At 46.4% G+C, this 20,834-nt stretch overlaps 1 protein-coding gene across 1 annotated transcript in view; it reads left to right on the forward strand.

The window, feature by feature from the left end:
* WDR49 (WD repeat domain 49) overlaps positions 1-20,834 on the forward strand; it is a 306,857-nt gene that overhangs the window by 32,934 nt on the left and 253,089 nt on the right. Inside the window, exon 5 of the mRNA XM_075338561.1 lies at positions 27-194. Coding sequence (XP_075194676.1) covers positions 27-194 — 168 coding nt within the window. The remainder of the gene's footprint in view (positions 1-26; positions 195-20,834) is intronic.

The raw sequence follows: 20,834 nt of genomic DNA on the forward strand, positions 1-20,834 counted from the left end.
GAGCATATTTCTGTCTTCGCCCCCAGTTACGTACAGTTCTCATTTAGAGGCATTTTTGTCGTGTACTACGAGTGACAATAACACAGTGATACTGGCCTGGAGAGAAAAAGGCAAAACCCATCTGAGGACAACCTCTCTGAACATCACTAAAGGAATTAATGGCTTCGACTACCATTCTGGACTAAATATAATTGGTATGTAGGGGCTCTGAAAGACTGGAAATGGTGCTAGTTCTGTTTTATGGCTGAATTATGGAGACCATTTATTGTATGTTTGCGTTTCTACAGAAAGTACCTTTCTGTTGTTCTATTGTTAGATTTCCCACAGAAAAAAAATCCTAGAATCCACTTGGGACCATTTGTTTCTTTAGTGAGGATCCATTTGTATAAGACCTTTAATGAGATATGATTGCTAGGAGTTACAAGTTCAAAACCCAAGCCGCTGAACTGAGAAATTTAGATGACAAGCCTTCTTCTGATTTCTGCCAGGTATTGTGTTGTTATAAAGATCCACAGATCTATTTCACTATCCATATCACCATATAAGAGCCTGTGTCATTTTCTGTGAAACACGGTAGTACCCACATTTATACACAAATTTTTCACTTAGCAATTAAGGATGTACATAATGAGATGGATGGGGATTTGAATCAATTTAAAGAGCAACCTTTTGCTGGATTTTTTAATTTAAACAGAGAACCTCCTGTAATTGCTGATGCGCCATTGATTCTAGTTTTTATTTTTTTTCTGTGTCCTTCAATTCCAAAATTATACTCTTGAGTAATTAAAGGGGTATTCCCATCTCCAAGTCCTATCCTAAAATATAGTAGATGTAATAATAATAATAATAATAATATTAGTAAATGCCTCCAATTAGAAATGTAGTATAGTTCTCCATGGTTATGACCACACATACTGTAGAGTGTAAGTTAGTTACAGTTGTGCTCAAAAGTTTACATACCCAGGCAGATTTTTTGCTTTCTTCGCCTTTTTTCAGAGAAAATGAATGATAACTAGTGATGGGCGATCCCCCGATGGTCAGGATTGGGAGCTTCACCCGATCGTTTTGGAAAGATCGGGATCGAGATATTGCAAACTATCAACAGCCCACAGCCGCCTTTGGAAATGGCGCATTGTTTCTTAGCGCCATTTCCAGGTGCTTTACCTAGCTTGTCCAGTGACCCTGGTGGCGATAATAAAGGGGTTAATACTAGCTTTGCATTCTCAGATGGTACTAAGCCCGAATTCATGGTGTCACGCCAAATTAGACATGGCCACCATGAATTTCTGGTAAAAACTAAAAAAAAACACAACACATAGAAATTTTTTTTTATTAGAAATAAAACAAAAAAAAATGTAGAGACTCCATCTTTATTATAAAAAAAACTCCTTAGTCCGACATTGTTCACAGGGACAGCAATGTCATCTCTGCTTCATCACTCTGTACAGAGCGAAAAGCAGGCTAACAGTGAGGGTATAATTCCACTTGTGTCTTGCATCGCATCACCCCACTTGGCCTGACGCTCTCCAGACAGGAGCACTTCAGCTGTATGGAAATACATGCAGCTGACCCGCTCCTGTTGGGAGATTGTGCACCGTGATGCGATGGGACACTCGCACAGTGACAGTCAAAGTTCAGTTAACAGGACCTTCGATGACATCATAGTCATGTGACCAGTCTGTAAGCCAATGTCTGTACAACATTCACACCAGACTGGTCACTTGGCTATGACGTCATGCAAGGTCCTTTAGGCAGTGGTGCTTTCCGGGGGGCAGAGAAATGATCGGACACGCCGGGAAACAGAGTCTGCAGGACGCTTTGCAGGACCTGTAAGTATGGTCATAATGTTTTTTAATAATGTGCTTTTTTTTACAGCCCCTAGACCCGAACTGGACCCGATCTGTAACACGAGCTTCACAGGAAAGCTCGTGATTGGGATCGTGCACATGATCACTATGTGATCGGTACGATCCCCAATCTTTACAGTTCGGGATCGCCCATCACTAATGATAACACAAAAACGTTTTTTCCACTCATGGTAAGTGGTTGTGTGAAGCCATTTATTGTCAAACTACTGTGTTTTCTCTTTTTAAATTTTAATGGCAACCAAAAACATCCAAATGACCCTGATCAAAAGTTCACATACTCTGGTGATTTTGGCCTGATAACATTGACAGAAGTTGACACAAATGGGGCTGAATGGCTAAAGGCCCCGTCACACTAAGCAACATCGCTAGCAACATCGCTGGTAACGAACAACTTTTGTGACGTTGCTAGCGATGTTGCGGTGTGTGACATCCAGCAACAACCTGGCCCCTGCTGTGAGGTCGTTGGTTGTTGCTGAATGTCCTGGGCCATTTTTTAGTTGTTGCTGTCCTGCTGTGAAGCACAGATCGCTGTGTGTGACAGCGAGACAGCAACAACTAATGTGCAGTGAGCAGGGAGCCAGCTTCTGCTGAGGCTGGTAACTAATGTAAACATCGGGTAACCAAGAAGCCCTGTCCTTGGTTACCCGATATTTACCTTTGATACCAGCCTCCTCCGCTCTCACTGCCTGTGCTGCCGGCTCCTGCTCTGTGCACATGTAGCTGCAGCACACATCAGGTAATTAACTCGATGTGTGCTGTAACTAGGAGAGCAAGGAGCCAGCACTAAGCAGTGTGCGCTGCTCCCTGCTCTGTGCACATTTAGCTGCAGCACACATCAGGCAATTAACCCGATGTGTGCTGTAACTAGGAGAGCAAGGAGCCAGCACTAAGCAGTGTGCGCTGCTCCCTGCTCTGTGCACATTTAGCTGCAGCACACATCAGGCAATTAACCTGATGTGTGCTGTAAGTAGGAGAGCAAGGAGCCAGCGCTCAGTGTGCGCTGCTCCCTGCTCTGTGCACATTTAGCTGCAGCACACATCGGGTTAATTAACCTGATGTGTGCTGTAACTAGGAGACTGGGGGCTGGTCACTGGTTGCTGGTGAGCTCACCAGCAACTCGTGTAGCCACGCTCCAGCGATCCCTGCCAGGTCAGGTTGCTGGTGGGATCGCTGGAGCGTCGCAGTGTGACAGCTCACCAGCAACCTCCTAGCAACTTACCAGCGATCCCTATCGTTGTTGGGATCGCTGGTAAGTTGCTTAGTGTGACTGGACCTTAATAAAGGTAACATCCTCACCTGCTGTGACCTGTTTGCTTGTATACAGTGTGTGCATAAAAGCTGAGTGAGTTTCTGGGATCCAGACAGACTTTTGCATCTTTCATTCAGCTACTAACGTTTCTGGATTGTGAGTTATGGGAAAAGCAAAAGAATTGTCAATGGATCTATGGGAAAAGATAGTTGAACTGTATAAAACCGGAAAGGCATACAAAAAGATAGCCAATGAATTGATAATGCCTGTCAGCAGTGTTCAAACTGTGATTAACAAATGGAAAATCAGGCGCTCTGTAAAAACCAAACCATGATCAGGTAGACTAACAAAAATTTTGACCACAACTGCCAGGAAAATTGTTTGGGATGCCAAGAAAAACCCACAAATAACATCAACTGAAATACAGAACTCACTGAAAACTAGCGGTGTGGGTGTTTCAAAATGCACAATAAGGAGGCACTTGAAGAAAAATGGGCTGCATGGTTGAGTCACCAGAAGAAAGCCATTACTGCACAAAGGCCACAAAGTAACTAGTCTACAATATGCCAAACAGCACAGAGACAAGCCTCCAAACCTCTGTAACAAGATAATTCGAAGTGATGAGACCATTATTCCTACTGTAAAGTACAGAGGTGGATTGCTGATGATGTGGGGATGTGTGAGCTACAAGGCACAGGAAACTTGGTCAAAGTTGAAGGAAAGATGAATGCAGCACGTTATCAGCAAATATTGGAGGCAAATTTGCACACATCAGCCTGGAAGCTGCACATGGGATGTACTTGGACGTTCCAACATGACTACAATCCAACACACAAGGCCAAGGTGACCTGTCATTCGCTACAGCAGAACAAAGTGAAGGTTCTGTAGTGACCATCTCTCAAACATGCAGTTCATGCAAGAAAGCCCAGGAATTTACAGGAACTGGAGGCTTTTTGCCAAGAAGAATGGGCAGCTTTACCATCAGAGAAAATGAACAACCTCATCCACAACTACCACAAAAGACTTCATGCTGTCGTTGATGTTAGAAGAGGCAATACATGGTATTAAGAACTGGGGTATGTGAACATCTGATCAGGGTCATTTCGTTGTTTTTTGCTGTCATTATGATTTAAAATGAGAAAACACAGTAGTTTGACAATAAATGGCTTCTTCAACCACTAACTATGCGTGGAAAAAAGTTTTTGCGTTATCATTCATATTCTCTGAAAAAAAGGTCAAGAAAGCAAAAAATCTGCCGGGGTACGTAAACTATTGAGCAAAACTGTACTGTAGATGCTAGTGGTCATAACCATGGATACCTAAGGTCCTGCAATGCACTGCATATGAGGTAAGCGACTGAATCAAAAGAACTATACTACATTTCTAATTTGAGGTACTTGCTAATATTATTATTATTATACCTACTACATATTGGGATAGGATCTTGGAGATTGGAATACCCCTTTAAGGTGCAAATTTTCCTTTCAACCAACTGGATGTATACTACAGAACGTCAACGTGCAACGTGCGCTGTTTTGTTGACCGATGCACATTGACACCATCTGCAGCAAGATGATGCTGCAGGTCTTTGGAGGTGGTCTGTGGATTGTCCTTGACTGTTCTCGTCATTCTTCTTCTCTGCCTTTCTGATATTTTTCTTGGCCTGTCACTTATGGGCTTAACAAGAACTGTACCTGTGTTCTTCCATTTCCTTACTATGTTACTATGTTCCTCACAGTGGAAACTGACAGTTTAAATCTCTGAGACAATTTTTTGTATCCTTCCCTTGAACAACTATGTTGAATAATCTTTGTTTTCAGATCATTTGAGAGTTGTTTTGAAGAGCCCATGATGCCACTCTTCATAGGAGATTCAAATAGTAGAACAACTTGCAAGTGGCCATCTTAAATACCTTTTCTCATGGTTGGATACACCTGCCTATGAAGTTCAAAGCTCAATGAGGTTACAAAACCAATTTAGTGCTTTAGTAAGTCAGTAAAAAGTAGTTAGGAGTGTTCAAATCAAGAAATAGATAAGTTTGCCCAAATTTTGTTTGAAAGCGGATTGCACATTTTCTTTCTATTAGTACAATAAACCTCATTCCAATCCAGAAATATTACTGAGTCCATCAGTTATTAGATATATGAAACTGAAATAGCTGTTGCAAAAACCCAAATTGTTATAAAGAAAAAAGGTTAACATGAATAGGGGTGCCCAAACTTTTCCATATGACTGTACATCACAAGAGAGGCAGGGGACATACACATTACTGGGGAGCATACATATTACTGAGGAAAGGGGTATACAGCAATGGGGGGGCATACAGCTCTAGAGGGGGGCAGTGGCTCTGAGGTGGGGGAACAAACAGCTCCGAGGTGGGGGGGGTGACATACAGCTCTGGAAAAACATGTAATATGGTGGAGCCTGCTTACCCTATGTCAGCTGCTGGATTGCAATCTTCATCTGGTGGGACCCGCTCGTGATTCAGGGAGGAAGCACTCCAAAAACATGAATAAGCATACAAGGGCAAATCCGGCGGTGTCCTCCAAAAAACAGATATTATAGATAAAACGTGTAGTCTTTATTAAGGCAAAATTAAAAATCCAGCCATAGTAGCAGTGACATCCCGGAGGATCAACCAGAGACTAGTTTCGGCATACAAGCCTTCATCCTGTCTGAGTGAGTTAACATTACACTCTAAATGGCATACTAATGGACCTCACCGCAATTAGCATAATTAATTATATTATACAATTAGTATAGGGTGTATATCACTAATCTTGCGTTAGGTAATTAAAACCAAACAACAAGGGGGGCAGCTCTGGGGCTATACAGCTCTGGGGTGGGGTGGGGGGACATACAGCTCTGGGGGGTATACAGCACTGGGGTGGGGGGACATACAACTCTGGGGGTATAGTAGTATGCAGCCCCCATATTCCTCGATATTGTGTTATGAAGCCCCCATAGTCCTCCATATAGTATTATGTAGCCCCCATATTGTATTTTGCAGCCCCCATATGGCACTATGCAGCCCCCATATGGCACTATACAACCCCCATATAACATTAAGCAGCCCCCATATAGCACATTGCAGACCCATATAGCATTAGGCACCCTCATGTAGTATACAACCCACATGTAGCACAGTGCAGACCCAGATAGCATTAGGCACCCTCATGTAGTACACAGCCCTTATATTAGTACAGTGAAGACCTAGATAGCATTAGGCATCCTCATGTGGTATACAGCCTGCATATAGCACAGTGCAGACCCAGATAGCATTAGGCATCCTCATGTGGTATACAGCCCGCATATAACACAATGCAGACCCAGATAGCATTAGGCACCCTCATATGGTATACAGCCCGCATATAGCACAGTGCAGACCCAGGTAGTATTAGGCATGCTCATGTAGTATACAGCTTGTATATAGCACAGTGCAGACCCAGATAGCATTAGGCATCCTCACGTAGTATACAGCCCATATATAGCACAGTGCAGAGCCAGATAGCATTAGGCATCCTCACGTAGCACACAGCCCCTATATAGCACAGTGCAGAGCCAGATAGTATTTGGCATCCTCATGTAGTATACAGCCCCTATATAGCATAGTGGAGACCCAGATACCATTAGGCATTCTCATGTAATATACAGCCCCTATATAGCACAGTGCAAACCCAGATAGCATTAGGCACCTTCATATAGTATACAGCCCGTATATAGCACAGTGCAGACCCAGATAGCATTAGGCATCCTCATGTAGCACACAGCCCCTCTATAGCACAGTGCAGACCCAGATAGCATTAGGCACCTTCATGTAGTATACAACCCACATATAACACAGTGCCGACCCAGATAGTATTAGGCATCCTCATGTAGTATACAGCCCGTATATAGCACAGTGCAGACCTAGATAGCATTAGGCATTCTCATGTAGTATACGAGCAGCCCCTATAAAGCACAATGCAGACCCAGATAGTATTAGGCATCCTCACGTAGTATACAGCCCTTATAAAGCACAGTGCAGACCCAGGTAGCAGTAGGCATCCTCACATAGTACACAGCCCCTATATAACACGCAGAGCCAGATAGCATTAGGCACCTTCATGTAGTATACAGCTCGTATATAGCACAGTGCAGAGCCAGATAGTATTAGGTATCCTCATGTAGTATAAAGCCCGTATATAGCACAGTGCAGAGCCAGATAACATTAGGCACCCTCATGTAGTTTACAGCCGCCATATCATTCAATGCACTCCCATGATCGTCTGGCCACAGTGATTCGATACATACTCACTTTTCCTCGTTCCTCCACTGCTCCGGTCTCCTCGGGTTCATCCACTGCTGTCACTCTGACCTCTCAGCAGGCGCTCAGTGATGGCGTCACCGTGCTCCACTGTTGAGCTGTCAGAGTGCTGACAGACACAGTGGGAAGAATGGGGAGAGGGAGTGCGCCGCTCCATCTCATCATTGCACTCAATTGTATCGGTAACTGCAATGCCGATACAATTGAAAGCGCGATACTCGGTGGGGGGGACGCCGGTGAAAGCGTTCGCACCGGACCCACCTGACTAGCGGTATACCACTCCTGCCACTTTGAGTGGGCCCCCCTGGCAGCCTAGAGTGCCGTCATTTGACCGGGTTTTCCGGGTGCTGATGCCGGCTCTGCCTGTAGGTTTGGGGCAGAAAATGATCTGCAGCATGTCAAGTCTATCAGTGTTTTTGCAGTGTTTTTTCACCCATTAACTTCATTGAAATCAGTCAAAAATACTATAAAAAATGCAGGTATAAAAATAATTGCCTACATGGTGCTTTTTTATTGCGTTTGTGCTTGCTTTTTTTTGCATGTGTTTTTAGATAGCAGTAAATACTGTAGATATATATAATAAAAACCTGTTGGCCCCAGTGTTAATATGAGTGTCAAATGCCCCCATGGGTATCCCTGGGGCACATTCCTGTGGTAACTATGCTTCTACATTGAATACAGATGTATTGACATATAATGGTTACGTGTGGTTTTTATTTGATTTTGCACCTTGGTCTGCTCATTTGTTGCACTGGCTTAGTTCTCTCTTTGTGAGACTCCCATACTTTCACACTTTGAAACCATATATACACACACACACACACACACACACACACACACACACACACACGCACACACTGTTTACTTTATTTTGTCCTTATATATTCATGTTTACCAACTGACACTGTGCATCAAGCTATCACACTCTTATCCATTATTTAAATGTTATTTATACAATCAATGTGATAGTTTGATTCAGACAACAGTGTTTTTGTTTTGTGCCCTGGGTCTATGTTCTACATCCTATACATTCCCCTAGTTTCTCTTTTTATATAGTTTTAATGTACATTTCCCTTTAAATTGATGTAAAAGTAAAGGATTTTTACATTAATCATTGGAGAAGAGTCTCTTTATTTCTGTTGGATCTATCGAGGTAGATAATAGATTGAAATAGATTGAGAGCAACAGATATATAATAAAATTGTACCCTGTGGAGCCTATTGGACAGCTTTTCGCTATTAAATAAATAAATGAAAAAAATGATGTGAGGTCTCCCCTATTTTTGATCACCAGCAAAGAAAAAGCAGACAGCTGGGAAGGTTCATAGATATTGGGTCCTTCCCAATCTAAAATTACCAGCCCACACCAATCTCAGAAGTTTCGCATCATATTAGATGCTCCAATTCTAGCACTTCGCCTTAGCTCTTCGGAACTACCCTGGTGTGGTCTTAATTGGGGTAAAAGTAATGGGGTTAATGTTAGCTGTGTAGTGTCAGCTGGTATCAAGCCCAGGTGTCAGTAATGGATAAATGTCTATCAGACACCCCCATTATTAACCCAGTAAATGAAAAGAAAAGGAATACACAAACAAAAAAACCCATGCAGCTCTGCCATAGTCCAAGAATTTCACCAAAGTTCACGAAATTCGATTTAGTCCACAAATGGAAATCTGAAAGACATAAAAAGAGAGAAATAAAAACAAGACACTGTTCCTTGTTCACTAATTTATTAAAAAGCAAAGTTCCCAAGTCTGATGTAGTCCAGTGAATCCAATGCCATTACTCGATTACCTGGATCAAAGACAATGGAGCTTCAGAATGAGGCTCTATTGGCTTTAAACATAGCATCAGCTACCCCTGACTCATACTGCGCACTGGGAAGAACTGAGGCAAAGCACCAGAATTGGCGCATCTAATATGATGACTTTTGGGGTAGCTTCGGGCTTTTATTTTTAGGCTGGGAAGGGCCCAATAACCATGGACCTTCACATGCTGATAATACCAGCCAGCAGGTGTCTGCTTTACCTTGACTGGATATCAAAAATAGGGGAAAAGCCTTGTCGTTTCTTTCTTTCTTTATTTAATCATAAAAAGCTATCCAATAAGCTCTACAGGGTGCAATTGTATTATACAGCTCTGGCAAAAATTAAGAGACCATTGCAAAATTTTCAGTTTTTCTCATTTTTCTCTTTACAGGTATATTTTTGAGTAAAATGTAAATTGTTCTTTTATTCTATAAACTACTGACATGTCTCCGAATTTCCAAGCAATACATTTTGTATTTATTTTCTGAAAATGCTAAATAGTCAAAATAACAAAACAATGCATTGCTTTCAGACTTCAAATAATGCAAAGAAAACAAGTTCACAATCATTTAGAAACAGCAATACTAATGTTTTCACTCAGGAAGAGTTCAGAAATCAATATTTTGTGGAATAACCATGATTTTTAATCACAGCTTTCATACGTCTTGGCATGCTTTCCACCTGTCTTTAAAAACTGCTTTTCGGTGACCTTATGCCACTGCTGGTGCAAAAATTTAGGCAGTTCTTCGGTGTTTGATGGCTTGTGACTGTCCATATTCCTCTTGATTATATTCCTGAGGTTTTCAATAGGGTTCAGGTCTGGAGATTGGGCTGGCCATGACAGGGTTTTGATGTGGTGGTCCTTCATGCACACATTGATTGACCTAGCTGTGTGGCATGGCGCACTGTCCTGCTGGAAAAACCAGTCCTAAAAGTTGGAGAACATTGCCTGAGCAGAATGAAGCAACTGTTTTTCCAGGATAACCTTGTATGCAGCTTGATTCATACATCCTTCACAAAGTTTAATCTGCCCAATTCCAGCCTTGCTGAAGCATCCCCAGATCATCACCGATCCGCCACCAAATTTCACAGTGAGTGCAAGACACTGTGGCTTGTATGCCTCTCCAGGTCTCCATCTAACCATTAGATGACCAGGTGTTGGGCAAAGCTGAAAAGGACAATACTACACATTGAAAATGAGCCGACCCATGAATGTCTGTTGAAGCCACTTGTGATGCAGCAAAGCTTGACTTGCCAAACAGCAAGCACCAGTAGATCTAGGTATGCAGGTTTGCTGCTGGTTTAGGGAGTCGGAAATACTAGTTGCAGCAGAGCCAAATGTATAGACAGAAGAGAAGTAGGCAATCTAGAACATTGTTGTAGACGTGTGGTAACACATAGGAACGGCAGAATTTTGAATGCAAACCCAGCACAGCTGAAACAAGCTAGCACAACAACATCAGCATAGCAGAGAAGTGTAGATGGTTGCAGGATAGCAGACTGTATGAGATAATAACGCACCTGACTAGACCAGAATCAAGTTGGAATTTATGGTTCACTTATAGCATCATCATATTCCGCAGCATCATTTTCCCCATTGGGGTTCACAATCTAAATTCCCTATCAGTATGTCTTTGGAGTGTAGGAGGAAAGCGGAGAACCTGGAGGAAACCCATGCACACCTGGGGAGAACATATAAACTCCTTGCAGTTGTTGTCCTTGGTGGGATTTGAACCCAGGACCCCAATCCTGAAAAGTAATCGTGCGAACCGCTGAGCCTCTGTGCTGGCTGTGACGACATGGACTCTCATGGGTTAAAGTTTCTTAAAATTCAGCCAGACAGGATGATAGATTGTTTATAGATGGGGGATAAGTCCCTCATTGTTTTTACAAGACTCTTGTTTACTCATGTAATTGTGTTGGCCACTGAAAGCCAGACGTATTGTTTCTCCAGACTCTTCCAGTAATCATTGTATTGTAGTTGTGTATTGCTAATGTGATTACCTTAGTAGCCATTGTCGAGTTTATGACTTGCAGACTTCATGTAGATACCCTCAGTCTTTCTGTAGACATCATTTGGATGAACATTGTCCATGCAGCTTGAGATTCATCCAATGAGAGAGGCGATCTTGTCCAACCAATCGATGAGGACGCAGTGTATCCAAGTGGAAGGCTGTGGCTATAAAAGGGATTTCTTTAAGCCACCAGGTGGTTGTTGATGAATGCTGATGGATCCAGTCTAAGCTCTTAGGAGCTGACTAGAGGATCAGGATATCTTATGGCTTCAATCTAGGGACTCCGGTTCCGGTTGGAGACCATATGCACAGCCTAGGGATTTCGACTCCGGCTGCCAGGATTGTAACATCATACCAGGACTACCTAAGGAGGACACTCAGGTTGGGACAGTTCAGTCACCTGTTACAGACTTTGCAGACCTCAGACAGCTTCCTAAATATGGCATTATTCCTTTCTCGCTGGGTGCCCGCCAAAAGCGGGGTGCTGCTGGATTAGAGTAAATAGCCCTGGAACCTCTGAGGCATGGACATTCTACATCCCTGGTGAGCCAGCGGAAGGGTGAGACTCTGTTGCCTGTTACATTTGTGTTTTGCTGGTTATGTGTTATGTGCCGTTAATTGTTTGGGGACCCAATAAAGTCTAATTATTGTGGTTCCCTCACCCTGTGTTGTCTGAGTAGTGTTACGCCCACGGTTAAGGAGGCCGGCGTTCAGTTGGGATGAGCCCTGAGCCACGCTGTCTTTCTAAAGGTGGCGGGTTTTAGTGGATGAGAGCACCCACTGAGCCCCGTTTCTCCACACTGGCCATACTGAGCCTCCGTGCTGGCCATACTGAGCCACCGTGCTGGCCATACTTAGGCACCATGCAACCCATTCTGAGCCTCCTTGCTGCCCATACTCGGCCTCCGTGCTGTCCCTACTGAGCCGTCGTGCTGTCCCTACTGAGCCGTCGTGCTGTCCCTACTGAACCGTCGTGCTGTTCATACTGAACCGTCGTGCTGGCCATACTGAGCCTCCATGCTGCCCATACTGAGCCATCGTGCTGGCCATAATGAGCCTCTGTGCTGCTGTGTCGCCCAGGGAAGGGGGTACTCGGTCCCGGGCAGTAACAAATGGGAATGTCACTCTGGTGGCCGTTGCCCGGTCCCATGCCCTGGGGAGGCTTAATAAAAGGGGAGTATTTACAGGGGATAATAGAGTTAATGTTTGTGATGCCATCTGCGGGTTGCAGTTAAGAATGGAGAACCGCCGCTGCTCAATGTGGGTACTCGCAGGGATGGTGATAGTGGCAGCTATGGTGGTAGGCCCTCCGCAGGTAGGGCTGTGCCTGGAAGACGTATGGTGTATAATGATGGACACCACACCAGGTTAACTTTAACAGTCTCTACTCACATGGACCCTTGGTCGGCTTGCTGGTCCCAGGAGTATCAGTGCCAATGTAGTCATCCAGTTTGCTCTATCCCCGGCACTCTCTGTAGATTAAGTCCCCGTAGCGTGGAGCATTCGGGAACCCCGACTGTCCCTTTTGGGGTACAGTCTCCCTCTACGTACGGCGGGCAGTGCAGACCCTGCTGGGAGGTAAGAGTCCGAACCCCGATCCTAGTTTACTGCTGATGGCCCCGGATTATTTGGTTCGATGAAGTCCGTGAAGGTGTCCTCACTGTGCAGGTATTTATCAAACCTTTTAAAACTTGACATTTGACCTAGGGCCCTGTGCCCCGTGCGTGCTCTGGTCCCAGCGGTATCCCGGTACTCGTCCTGGCGACGTCTCCCCTGTGTCCCTGGGGTCACCATTACACGAACCCAGCTAGGCACGTCCGCACACCTCTCCTGTGTGCTCCCCACTTCTAGACTCACTGACCCCTCCCCTCCCAGGCTGGCTATACCCAGGGACTCGTTCCCATGGCGACCATCTCCTTACATGGTTAACCCTTTATGTCCCGTGTGGAGAGGAGAACTAGGATTTTAGATGTGTGTTGGTGGAATTGGCACTGTTACTCCAGGTCCCAGGGGGTAGGTCCTGCATCCCCAAGAGAATGCAGTTCCTTGTAGTGCCCTGAGGCTCTCAGAGGCTCTACACTGCCCATACTGAGTAACCATGCTGCCCATACTGAGTGATCGTGCAGGCCATACTGAGCCTCCTTGTTGGCCATACTGAGCCTCCGTGCTGGCCATAGTGAGCCTCCGTGCTGGCCATAGTGAGCCTCCGTGCTGGCCATAGTGAGCCTCCGTGCTGGCCATAGTGAGCCTCCGTGCTGGCCATACTGAGCCACCGTGCTGGCCTTACTGAGCCACCGTGCTGGCCTTACTGAGCCACCGTGCTGGCCTTACTGAGCCACCGTGCTGGCCATAGTGAGCCTCCGTGCTGGCCATAGTGAGCCTCCGTGCTGGCCATAGTGAGCCTCCGTGCTGGCCTTACTGAGCCACCGTGCTGGCCTTACTGAGCCACCATGCTGGCCTTACTGAGCCACCGTGCTGGCCTTACTGAGCCACCGTGCTGGCCTTACTGAGCCTCCGTGCAGGCCATACTGAGCTACTGTCCTGGACATACTGAGCCACCCTGCTGCCCATACTAAGCCACTATGCAGGCCATACTAAGCTCCGGTGCTGATCATACTAAGCCTCTGTGCTGGCCATACTGAGCCTCTGTGCTGGCCATACTGAGCCTCTGTGCTGGCCATACTGAGCCTCTGTGCTGGCCATACTGAGTCTCTGTGCTGGCTATACTGAGCCTCTGTGTTGGTTATACTGAGCCTCTGTGCTGCCCTTACTGAGCCTCTTTGCTGCCCTTACTGAGCCTCTGTGCTGCCCATACTGAGCCTCCGTGCTGGCTATGCTGGCCATCCTGAGCCTCCGTGCTGTCCATACTGAGCCACTATGCTGCCCATTCCATGTATTAATAGTCACTTATTATTTTACAGAACTGTCTGGACCCCAATAATCAGCTCAATTCTGCATGAAAGCTGTGCTGAATTTTGATGGGATTACTTAGTCCCCTGACGCAGATCCTGCCTGCGCTGCCCTGATAATAGCTCGGGGGTACGCCATATATCTTGACAACTTTCACAGGATTAAAAATTGTCCATGCAGATAGAATTGAAAACTGTTTCTCTAAGTTTATGACGTCTATAAAAATGTAATCAAATTTGGTTCAAAAACAAATTGTTACAACGGTGCGAGACTTCTCAGACTGTCACTATAGCAACTCCATCGTATTTCACATACATCATATACTCTTTACTCCAGGCAACGCAGTGATGTGCCTCCGGTCTCGATGTAACTATTATGATTAGCATGTACGAGGTGTGCCTGACATTTCTAGCGAGCTAGATGCAGCCATATATTTCAGCTATACATGGGATTTGGAGGTATGATTTCACTAAAAGCATTGGAAAGACAGCTGATAAGATTAATGGCCACACAGACTGTAAAAAGACTTGACTGCTGAGATGATGGAAAACAAAGCAGCACAACACACAGAATAACACAATTACAGTTCCCCATACTATAATTACATAGTTTGTATTTGCACAAAAAAGTTGAGTAGGCGCCAGCATACTGTGTGACCCTGACACCCAACCATCCTTATTAAGACAGTTTGGAAATATCTCAAAGCTTTTTGCATCAAGTTTGGAAGTTATCTTCTCTTCACAGGATAGATGACATCCTCCCAATTGGTGGTTGTCTGACCGCTGAGACACAGTCCGATCCCAAAAACTGGGGCTCTGAGTCCCGTGTGGATAGAGCAGTGGCCGATCAAGTGCACTGCCACTGCATTAATTTTCTATAGGACCTCCAGAGATAGTTGAGTGCAGCGTTTGGCTGGTTTTCACCATTCTCTTTATAAATGACTTGAGTGGAGGTGTGCATCACTGGCCACTGACCCATTTACAAGAGACTCTACAGAGCACTGGTTCTCGGGATTGGTGGGGGTTCCAGAGGTCAAACCCTAAGGATTGCTACGTTATCTTCTATCCTTTGGACAGGGGATTACATTCAAGTTTCGCGCAATACCTTTAACCACCCTTCACATGAACGTGTTTCCAGTATGTTTGGCATCATTTTTTTCACATATACCACATGTACCCATTATAACCTTTGGTGATCTTCATATGTCCATATAAACCACATGGAGACATGTCTGTTTTGTACGAGCTGTACAGATGACAAGGGCCAATGCAAGTCTATGGGTCCATGAAAAATAAGTACTGCACACGGATGCCATCAGTGTACAACCCACGTGCTGTATGTTTTTAACATTGAAGTATACAAGAAGCTTTGTATTATAATAATTTCTTTAGCCATACCATAAAAATATGGATGGCACATTGATGCCACATTGATAGAAAGCAGTGTTGTCGCGGGCGAAGGAGGGGACGCCGCGCTCTCCCACTGCTGCTCGGGTCTGGCTGGCACTGCGTCCTGCTGCTGCCGCTGCTCGGTGGCTCGAGCGATGGGCCGGATCCCGGGGCCTTGAGCGGCGCTCCTCGCCCATTAGTGAAAGGGGATTGGGATTTGGGATAGTTTATTGTCCGTGACGCCACCCACGGTTGTGGTGATTTGTTAGCACCACCGCTGCTCTGTATGGGGATCCCGGGAAGGACAGTATGGAGCAGCCAGTTGTTGTGTTGCCCCTCCGTGGGTAGGGGTTGGTGATCCCGGGGCCCAGTGATGAGTTGGGAGATGCAGGGCTTGGTGGGCGCAGGGACGCGGGGGCAGCGCTGTGCCTTGCGGCACTGTGGTACTCGCTCAGCCTGAGATGGTGACACAGTTCTCGGTAAAACACACGGCTGGAAAGACGGTTCCCACGGACGGCTGCACTTGCTCTCCCAGTAGGTGACGGTGATGTCCCTTTGTCCTGCACCTAATGTTTCTGTGTTGGTAGCGATGGGTTCCCACCGGTAACCCGCTCCCCGGCTTGGATATGGGCCGGAGGAGCCCTACTTTGCCCGCAGGCGCTGGCCCTGAGAAACTGGTGCCCTGGCGGTGGCGGTGTCTCTCTGTAACGGTTGGACTGTTGCCTTCAATCGGGACTTGGTTGTTTGGAGACAGACGTCCCCTTCACTGATGGATTTGGCAAATTTACGGCGACTCCTAGCCTTGCCGGGGTCCGAGAGGCCCCTGCCCTGGTGCTGACTGTTCTTTGTATACTGCTCCAGACCGCCGGGCCACTACCCGTCCGCGGTCCTTCCAGCAACCTCCGAGCAGTCCCCCTCCAGACTGTCACCGCCGCTGCTGACCTTGCTGACACTGTCCTGCACACAGCCGGATCAACTTCAGGCTTTACTACTGTTTCTTGCCACTTTACTTCAGCTTTCACTTCACTTAGCTCCTCTAAACTGCACTTCACTGCACTTCACCATTTACTCCTTCTTGTCCAAACCCTATCTCTGATCTGCCTGGTTCTTCCCGCCTCCAGGGCTGTGTACTCCTCGGTGGGCGGAGCCAACCGCCTGGCCCACCCCCTGGTGTGAACATCAGCCCCTGGAGGAAGGCAACAAGGATTTTAGTAGCCTTGATGTTCCTAACTGGGGTGTAGGGTGTGGTGGTGTGATGACCTGTGACCCCTGGCTTGCCCAGGGCATCACAGTGTAACATGGTGTAACACGAATGTGCTTTATAGAAATGTGCAAAGGGGGCCTTAAAGGGAGTCTGTTAGCCCAAATTGACAGTATAAACTAAGTTCATAGCCTTGTAGGTGATATATACCCTATGAAAGTCGCACCTTAAAGCCTAAGACACACGGCATGAAAATCTGAGCGAGTGGAATGTGATAAAGCATCGCATTCCACTCGGAGCAATATTAGCCTATGTGTCAGCACCCATGAGCAATTATTTTATCAGCCCTAATCGGACCGAGAAAACAATCGCAGCATGTTGCGACTGTAATGCGTTCCTGGATTCTCTTGCACCCATTCAAGTCTATAGGGCGAGAGAAAAATCGCACTGCACATGTAGTACACCGGTATACCGTGAATACAGGGCGAGAATGGCAATAGCCGACTATGAAGGAGAGAGGGTGATAAATCCCTCCCTCTCCTCCTCTGTGCCGGCACTCCCCTCCTCAGTGCTGGCCCGCCCACTGCAGCTGAGGTCCGATCTCATGATCGGACCTCAGTCACAGTGAAACTCGCATGACACTCGGCTCCCTCTGTGCTGCCAGCGTGAGCTGAGTGTCATGCGAGAATCACATTAGACCCTGTGTGGCCCCGGTCTTAGTCTTCTAATTGCTGTGTCCATTCAGCAGTAAACTGAAGTGTAATAAATATGCCAATGAGGGTTCTCAGTGTACACTTATTGTAGTTAACCACACTGTTCTGCCCACTGGTTTTACAAGTGCATGTTAATAAATTAGAGTATCATCAAAAAGTTAATTTATTTCATTATTTCAATACAAAAAGGGAAACACATATACAGTATTATATAGAGTCATTACACACAGAGTGATCTATTTCAAGTGTTTATTTCTGTTAATGTTGATGATTATGGCTTACAGCCAATGAAAACCCAAAAGTCATTATCTCAGAAAATTAGAATATTATATAAGATCAACTGAAAAAATGATTTTACATTCAGAAATGTTGGCGCCTACTGAAAAGTATGTACAGTAAATGCACTCTATACTTGGTCGGGGTTCCTTTTGCATGAATTACTGCATCAATGCGGCGTGGCATGGAGGTGATCAGCCTGTGACACTGCTGAGGTGTTATGGAAGTCCAGGTTGCTTTGATAGCAGCCTTCAGCTTGTCTGCATTGTTGGGTCTGGTGTCTCTCATCTTTCTCTTGACAATATCTCATAGCTTCTCTATGGGGTTTAGGCCAGGTAAGATTGCTTGCCAATCAAGCACAGTGATAATGTGGTTATTAAACCAGGTATCGGTACTTTTGTCAGTGTAGAAAGGTGCCAAGTCCTGCTGGATAATGAAATTTTCATCTACAAAAAGCTTGTCGGCAGAGGAAAGCATGAACTGCTGTAAAATTTTCTGGTAGACGGCTGCGCTGACTTTGGTCTTGATAAAACACAGTGGACCTACATCAGCAGATGACATGGCTCCCCAAACCATCGCTGATTGTGGAGACTTCACACTAGATCTCAAGCAGCTTGCATTGTGGCCTCTCCACTCTTCCTCCAGACTCTGGGACCTTGATTTCAAACTGAAATGCAAAATTTACTTTCATCTGAAAACAACACCTTGGACCTCTGAGCAACAGTCCAGTGCTTTTTCTACTTGGCCCAGGTAAGACGCTTCCAGCGTTATCTATTGGTCACGAGTGGCTTGACACAAGGAATACGACAGTTGTAGCCCATGTCCTGAATATCTCTGTGTGTGGTGGCTCTTGAAGCATTGACTCCAGCAGCAGTCCACTCCTTGTGAATCTCCCCCAAATTTTTGAATGGCCTTTGCTTAACAATCCTATCAAGGCTGCGGTTATCTCGGTTGCTTGTGCATCTTTTTCTACCAAACTTTTTCCTTCCACTCAACTTTCCATTAATATGCTTGGATACAGCACTCTGTGAGCAGCCAGCTTTTTTTAAAAATGACTTTTTCTGGCTTACACTTCTTGTGGAGTGTGTCAATGACTGCTTTCTGAACATCTGCAAAGTCAGCAGTCTTCACCATGATTGTGCAGCCTACTGAACCATACAAGCGGACTATTTAAAATGCTTAGGAAACCTTTGCAGGTGTTTTGTGGTAATTTTCTGAGATAATGGCTTTTGGGTTTTCATTGGCTGTAAGCCATAATCAGCAACATTAACAGAAATAAACACTTGAAATAGATCACTCTTGTAATGACACTATATAATATATGTGTGACGCCCTGGACAAGCCAGGTAGTCACAGATAGAGCCCCGCATAACACCAGTCCCCTCACCAGGTAACACCAGCCAACCACATAACACCCTAGTCACCTCACTCAGGGCTGGATGAACACTCCAGGGGGCAGAGCCAGGCAGTTGGCCACGCCCACCGAGGAGTTCAGAGAGCCTGAGGGAGGAAAAACAGAAAGAGTTTATTTTGAGAGTTGAGTGGAGGAGGACAGGCCTGTAGGTCAGGCCTGTGATAGACTGACAAGTGCCAGGGTTGGAGCCCGGGCACCTTTGGCTAGGAGGCATACGGAGGCCTCTGTCTGCAGGAGCCGGGAAGACGGCTCGGTGGAACCGTGGTGGACCGGGAAAGGGTAGTGGCCCACCGGTACCGACCCTGGGAACCGGCTCGGAAACCGGAGCACAAGAGGGGGTACTCAGACCCTGAAACAAGGTCTAGAAACTACTGGACTGAGTTAATTAACTGATTGCGGTCTGGACTTTAGGTCCTTTTTCACCCAAAGTCCCTCATAGAAAAAAACAGCCCAACGAGGGGGATAGAAAGCCACCGCCAAGGCTCAGAGATCCCACGGGCCAGCGTCTGCGGGCAAAAAGGCTCTTCCGACATCCACAAGCCGCGGAGCGGACTCCTGACGCTGCAAGCGCAGGTAGTCCAACAACTCAAACAGGTGCAGGAGAAAGGCAGAGACCACCAACCGGGTGGGGGAACCCGACTGCAGCCGGCTGCGGGCACCGACCACAATCACCTTGGTTTACCAGATACTCAAGTGTTTCATTCTAATAGTAAGTACACCAGTGCCCTCCGGCCGCCCATCTCCCTGCACCGCCAAAACACCCCCAACGGGTCCCGGGGCCACTATCCCTGCCCACAGAGGGGTTAACAACTTGCTGCATACCATCTCCCCCGGGTTCCCCGTAACTACAGCGGTGGTGTCCACCTTCACCACATCCCGTGGGTGGCGTCACGAACTTAAAACACGGCTCCGGCCGTACACCTACATCCCCAAACCGCCAACCCCTTTTTGATCGGAGTGACCGCAAGACCCCTGGGTCTGGAGACCCTCGAGCCACCCACTGAAGGTCCAGACCTGAGCGACTCGGTTACAGCTGAGCACGGGGCGGCACATATGCGTTTCCCTTTTTATATTGAATTATTCAAATAAATTAACATTTTGATGATATTCTAATTTATTGAGATGCGCTTGTATAAGTTTCCACAGCATTAACTTACCTGGAGCGAGCATTGTCTGTAGAGATGGCTTAAGGGCACTTTACACACTGCGATATTGCTATCGATATCGCTAGCGAGCGTACCCGCCCCCGTCGGTTGTGCGTCACGGGCAAATCGCTGCCCGTGGCGCACGACATCGCTTACACCCGTCACACTGACTTACCTTCCCTGAAACGTCGCTGTGGCCAGCAAACCACCTCCTTTCTAAGGGGGCAGTTCGTGCAGCGTCACAGCGACGTCACACGGCAGCCGTCCAATAGAAGCGGAGGGGCGGAGATGAGTGGGCGGAATATCCCGCCCACCTCCTTCCTTCCTCATTGCTGGAGGACGCAGGTAAGGAGATGTTCGTCGTTCCTGCAGTGTCACACATAGCGATGTGTGATGCCGCAGGAATGACGAACAACCAGCGGCATGCACCACCAACGATATTATGAAAAGGAGCGACGTGTCAACGATCAACGATTTTTGACGTTTTTGCGATCGTTGATCGTCGCTCCTAGCTGTTGCACGCTGCGATGTCGCTAACGGCGCCG

Source organism: Anomaloglossus baeobatrachus, chromosome 3 (genome assembly GCF_048569485.1).
Source record: "Anomaloglossus baeobatrachus isolate aAnoBae1 chromosome 3, aAnoBae1.hap1, whole genome shotgun sequence".
In the NCBI taxonomy this organism is placed as follows: Eukaryota; Metazoa; Chordata; class Amphibia; order Anura; family Aromobatidae; genus Anomaloglossus; species Anomaloglossus baeobatrachus.